General features: G+C 43.2%; 1 protein-coding gene across 1 annotated transcript in view; it reads right to left on the reverse strand.

Annotated features, from left to right (window-relative positions):
- Positions 1–5,709, reverse strand: part of thbs1b (thrombospondin 1b) — a gene marked incomplete at its 3' end in the record, with an annotated part of 13,668 nt that continues 7,959 nt past the window's right edge. Inside the window, 8 exon segments of the mRNA XM_014015433.1 lie at positions 1–957; positions 1,037–1,176; positions 2,496–2,593; positions 2,686–2,957; positions 3,662–3,889; positions 3,960–4,194; positions 5,018–5,136; positions 5,211–5,370. Coding sequence (XP_013870887.1) covers positions 950–957; positions 1,037–1,176; positions 2,496–2,593; positions 2,686–2,957; positions 3,662–3,889; positions 3,960–4,194; positions 5,018–5,136; positions 5,211–5,370 — 1,260 coding nt within the window.

Genomic DNA, 5,709 nt, shown 5'->3' on the forward strand with positions numbered 1-5,709 from the left:
GATTTTACCTCATTGTCAATCAGTTTGACAGTAACAAAGACAATATCATAAGGATTTGTTACTTTTGAAAGTACCAAATGTTTCTTTGTTTCACTGCCTACACTGTAGACAGGAGTCAATAAATTAAATGTATTTACATCATTTTATCTCGACATCCTCCAAAAGGTGGATACATTTCTTCAGTGGAAAAAAGTGGAGGGACTCTGTGGCAATTTAGTGAAAAAATAATCCTGATTTTTTTTTCTTTTTATTGGTTTGATGTAAAAAAGATCATCACTTCCATCTGATCCTGAGAGTCAAAAATCTGACAAAAACAAATCTCACAAAACTTCTACGTAAACTAGAAATGCAATTTCTCTACTCAATAGAGACTCTTAGGTAGATAAAGAACTTTCTTTCTCCGTTCACGCTCAGTCAGCCACACACAACATGCTGAAACACAGACTCACACAGTGTTTCCTCGAGCCAACCCACTTCCAACAACAACAACAAAATCCTAAAAAAAAAAGTGTCTTCATTTTACGAGTTGCATTGTTCAAAAACTGTTTTATGGCTGGTTTTGGGATTGAAAAGAGTTTTTTATCTTTGGGATTTGAAACGCTGAAGAAGTGGGATAAAGCACAGAGAGAGATGTAAAGGCTTGGAAGTGCAGAGTTTTCTATGAGGAGGAGTTCCTGCACAAAACTGAACGAGGTCTTTCACTGAGTGGAAGCAGAGCCGGAGTGAAAACATGTCTGAGTCCATCTTGCAAAGCTAAAGGTTTTTTTTTTTGTTTGTTTTTGCAATCTTCATCCCTGCTCCTCAACTGGCAGCCAGCTGACTGCCAGCCACAGGAAAAAAGCAACACTGAGATTAAATCAGACCTCTGAACGTCGCAGGAGAAAAAAGAAGTTCTTTATAAAAAAAAAACATTAAAAAGGTGCGTTCCTCAGAGATTCCACCCGTCTGTTTAAGCATCTGTGAGAAGARGAGACACAGTGTAAGGATTTAGGCCTAATGAGTGATGGTGAATTCAAAAACTGTAAAAGATACTCACCTCTACATTCATATTTGAGGTCTGAGAAGTATACCATCTCTTGTGAGAAGACAAACAGACCCAGCCTGCCGCCTGCGTACGTCTTATCATAAATGGTTCCAGAATCTGCCATGATCTTTTTCCCCTCGTACATCACAACTCTGTGGAGGGACACGTTAGAACTGATGAGCTAAATCCTTCAGCACATTTAAACCCTTCAGCTGGCTCTTCATAAAGTGGAACTGCAACGCTTTAGTCTGATTTCCTCCTTATTGCAACTCCACAAGCCCCGCCCCTTTTCTGAGCTGTGTCTCAGATCAACTCGTTTTGAGGCTGCCTCTTTAAATCAAAACAAGAAGCTTCACACCCCGCCCCCCTCCAGCTTCCAGAGCRGTCCATTCTASTTTTATAGAGGGGTTTACGACTATATAGCTGCGCAGAATCTTTTTATTTACAAACTAACTTAAAGATGTCATAAAATAAACTGAACMGGTTGAAAAATCAGACCCAAACAGAATATAAAGATATCTACACAGCACCAGGAGAGATTCAATTAAAACACAACAAAATCTATTTAACGGCAAAAACAGTGCATTTATCATTTGTGTCTGTTAAACAGATCCCTGATTATTTGTAACATTAGACTTTATTTGATAAACATTTATTTTAACTGTAAAATAAAGACTGTAAAAATACTGTAGGATGTTTAGTTTTGTAAATTTTTAAAAACATATTTTAGCACGGACAGGGCCATTTTATTTACACGCAAAGCATTCTGGGTAAATGATGACGTGGATAGGTCCTCGGTGCGAGGCTGCTAGCGAGCTATATCCACCCTGAAGGTTAATCTTGGACAATATCTGATGATCGACTCTTTTAAATGAAACCAGAGAGCGTTGACAGAGAGGAGAAGGTAGAAATGACTCAGCCTGGAACTGAAAATATGGATGGAGGACAACAGAGCTGCTTCATGGAAGAACAACCTCAGCTTAGCCTGTTAGCCTTTGTGCTAGCGCCGACGCTATATTGCCTTATGTGTTAGATCAGTGCTAGTGCAACAAACAARCTAAACTGAGGTCCTCCATCCATATTTTCAGTTCCAGGCTGAGTCATTTCTACCTTCTCCTCTCTGTCAACGCTCTCTGGTTTCATTTAAAAGAGTCGATCATCAGATATTGTCCAAGATTAACCTTCAGGGTGGATATAGCTCGCTGGCAGCCTCACATCGAGGACCTATCCACGTCGTCATTTACCCAGAATGCTTTGTGTGTAAATAATATGGCTCCATCCGTGTAATATATTTTTTAACTTTTAGTTTAAAAATTATAAAAACTATACAGTATTTTTACAGTCTTATTTTACAGTTAAAATATATGTTTATTAWATAAAGTGYAATGTTACAACTAATCATKWTTCCTTTTTAAAGTCAGCTTTGCAAAAATAATATATTTGTGGAGGTTTGTTAATTTTCTCTGCCCACCTGATCAGCCCTGTTCTCGGCCTGTGGATCAGATGCCACCTGTAGGCGGTGAAGTCTTTCCATCCAACATTCTTTGGGTCGTGCCACAGAGTGCGGACCTGCCAACATAAGGATCAGTGAGTTAAACCGGTTCACACTCTCCTAATTTACAWATCTGAGTCTCTCACAGACTGATCCAAACGTAGCACACCTGTCCTGGGGTGTTGCCTGTGTGCCAGAGGGCGTTCCTCAGGTGCTCTCCGGGGCCAGTGGTAGAGTTCACCACTTTGATGGACAGGCCTGAGTAGCCCTGGGCTTTGGTGGGTTTACTGGACCAGTAGGTTTGCGTGATCTGCTTCCACATCACTACGTAGAACCTGGAGCTGGACTGGTACCCGAACACGAAGCCGGCGTAATCGTCGTCCCTCTCTGTGTTGATGAAGAAAGTCCCGCTGAAGTCCACGGCGTTGAACTCGTGGTAACCTGTGGAAAACAAAACGAGACAAAGGAGATTGTAAATCYGGGTCTGACCTGAGCTTATCTGGTGCCCCAGGCAAGATTTCAGGTGGAGCCTCTAAGTCTTACCACCAATTCACACACGTTCACCAAGTTAAATAGGWTTTATCTTTAGAAACCAGTTTACCAATTCAAATAGTTAACAATATAGTTCATTTGAAACAGAATATCTGCTGACATCATGAGGAACACCTGTTTGTTGATGAGCAGCTGTGGACTGAGCAGTTCTAGGGGGGTTCAGGGGTATACTCCCCTGGAAAATGGGTTAGAAGATCTTTTCAAAACTCTGCATTTTCCAGTCATTTGAGAAGCATGTGAATAAGTTGTTTGGTTTTAACCTAATCTCGACTTTAACCTGAACTTTATCTGAGATCAGAATTAAAACTTTCATCTTTATTTTGTTTTCTATTTCCACACTGAGCACCAGGAGTTCATCTTGACTGCAGCATATAACCTCATGTAAAGCAGCTAGTAGCAGGTGACAAATAAAAACAGTATCTAAATTAGTGCCATTTCTCTGCATAGTAGGGCTTGCCACTTCATAAAAATGCTCCTGATGCCAATTTTGCATGAAGCAACACTTTACGAGTTTGTTTGACAGTTTGAGTGAAATACAGCTTTTGTTCTGTTCTCATAAAACTTGCAAAGCGCAGTGCATTCTGTTTGCTTACCAACAGCAATGCCAGGATCACAGTTGACAGTCTGAACCAGCTCCTTGCCCTGGTGGCGAACCACCCAGTTGGGATCAATCTGGGAGGTGCCTTTTGGATCCAGAGGAACCATCTGGAACTTGCGGAAGTCTGTCTGGCTGATGTCGAAGTTCTCAGGACACACGTCGTAGATATCGGGCACGTTGTCTTTGTCGAAATCGTACATGCAAGCATCCCCACGGCCATCCCCTGAAACACAAATTCATGAATACCGAAGCAGTATTGACGCTCTCTAAGATGTGTTTGAGACTTTTCTGACCATCGGAGTCCAGCTGGTCAGGGTTGAAGGCCAGTCTGCAGTTGTCTCTTTCATCGGGGATGCCATCGTTGTCGTCATCGTGGTCACAGGCATCTCCCTTGCCATCTTTGTCGTGGTCCGCCTGGTTGGCGTTGGGGATGTAGGGACAGTTGTCCAGATTGTTCTGGTGTCCGTCCTCATCGATGTCCTGGTTGCTATCACACTTGTCTCCCACGCGGTCATCATCTGAATCCAACTGCAAATAAGACAAATCCAAATTAAAGGAGACAAAATTCACTTGTTGTGTACTTGGAGTCTTTAGGAGTGAAAAGTATGACATTGCAAGTCTACTTTATATAAACTTTAACTGAATGATTTTAAATGGGGAAAAGAAGGATTTTAAAGCAGGATGCTTTCTTTAAGGCCTAATTAAAACTTCACAAGACTGTTGCTTTTCTAACTTTTGTTTTTTTCCAGTTTGAGCTCCGGTTTCTGCAGTGCTACCMAGCAGGTCTTTGCTGCACAAAGAGTAGGTGCAAGGAGGAGTTGAAAACGCAGAATTCCTCATTTTAAAAMCCTTTTCACAATATTAAACATGTGCATCCACTTTTAGCCTTTGATGTACCCGTCCCCTACCAGACTCTCTCCTGTTTCTCGTTGTTCCACACATTCCTGTTTCTCAGTGTTGTGTGGCACAGGTGGACTGAGCGGGCCTGTGCTGGGTCGAAGGGACATGCACACACCCCAGGGCCAGCCCATTCCTCTGTAAAATCCAGCCTAGGGCCTCTTTCCTCACATTAGCCAGCTAACGTCAATGGGCTATTGAAAAGACCCCTTAGCCCCCCCACCACGCCTTATTGAACTAATGTGCCCTTGAGCTGCATGCAGGATTTGCTCCACCATTACATGGCGTGATAAGGCTTAGACAGCTACACAGGGCTAATCACCGAGGCTCTGTCTCAATTGAAAGACAGATATATGCTGAGCTGGAGAAAGACCGGCAGCTGAATGTGGATTATTGTTGTTGGGTGAGGCGGAAGGAAATGGGCAGGGGTGTATGAGTGTGAGTGTCCACACACCTGATCGGGATTATGCTCCAGAGGACAGTTATCGCACATGTCTCCCACCCCGTCCAGATCTGTGTCCTTCTGGTCAACATTGTATACATAAGGACAGTTGTCCCTCTCGTTCAGGATTCCTGAAAAGACAGCATCGATTGTAGTGGTGATCACTTCACAACAGACGCAACATTTGAGAGTCTTTTTAGCTTACCATCTCCATCGATGTCCACGGCGCATGCATCTCCCTCCCCGTTGTTGTCTGTGTCGGTCTGGTCCGGGTTGCTGTTGTAAGGACAGTTGTCACAGCGGTCGCCCACATCATCGCGGTCATAGTCGTACTGCCGGGGGTTGTACACGAACGGACAGTTGTCCTGTTTCAAAGAGGGAAAGATGAGGAGCCAGGTTTTCAGGTGCGTTTTCTGTCTGAACCTGTCCGTTTACAAGGAGCTAGCCACGCGGGATGAAAAGGTTCTTTATCTTCAGGCCCTGTCCCCATTCTGATGTCGGGATTAGTGTCAAACAATGGAGCTCCTTTCTCTATCTCAGCACTGGAATGTAGGGTTTTGGCTCAAACTAATGAGAAACGTTTGCTTTCCGGCCGAGTCCCACCTCCCTGTTTTTACTGGAAGGTGTGAATGATGAATCTATTATCTCACACACACACACACACACACACACACACACACACACACACACACACACACACACAC

The sequence above is a fragment of the Austrofundulus limnaeus genome, unplaced genomic scaffold (genome assembly GCF_001266775.1).
Source record: "Austrofundulus limnaeus strain Quisiro unplaced genomic scaffold, Austrofundulus_limnaeus-1.0 Scaffold129, whole genome shotgun sequence".
Lineage (NCBI taxonomy): Eukaryota > Metazoa > Chordata > Actinopteri > Cyprinodontiformes > Rivulidae > Austrofundulus > Austrofundulus limnaeus.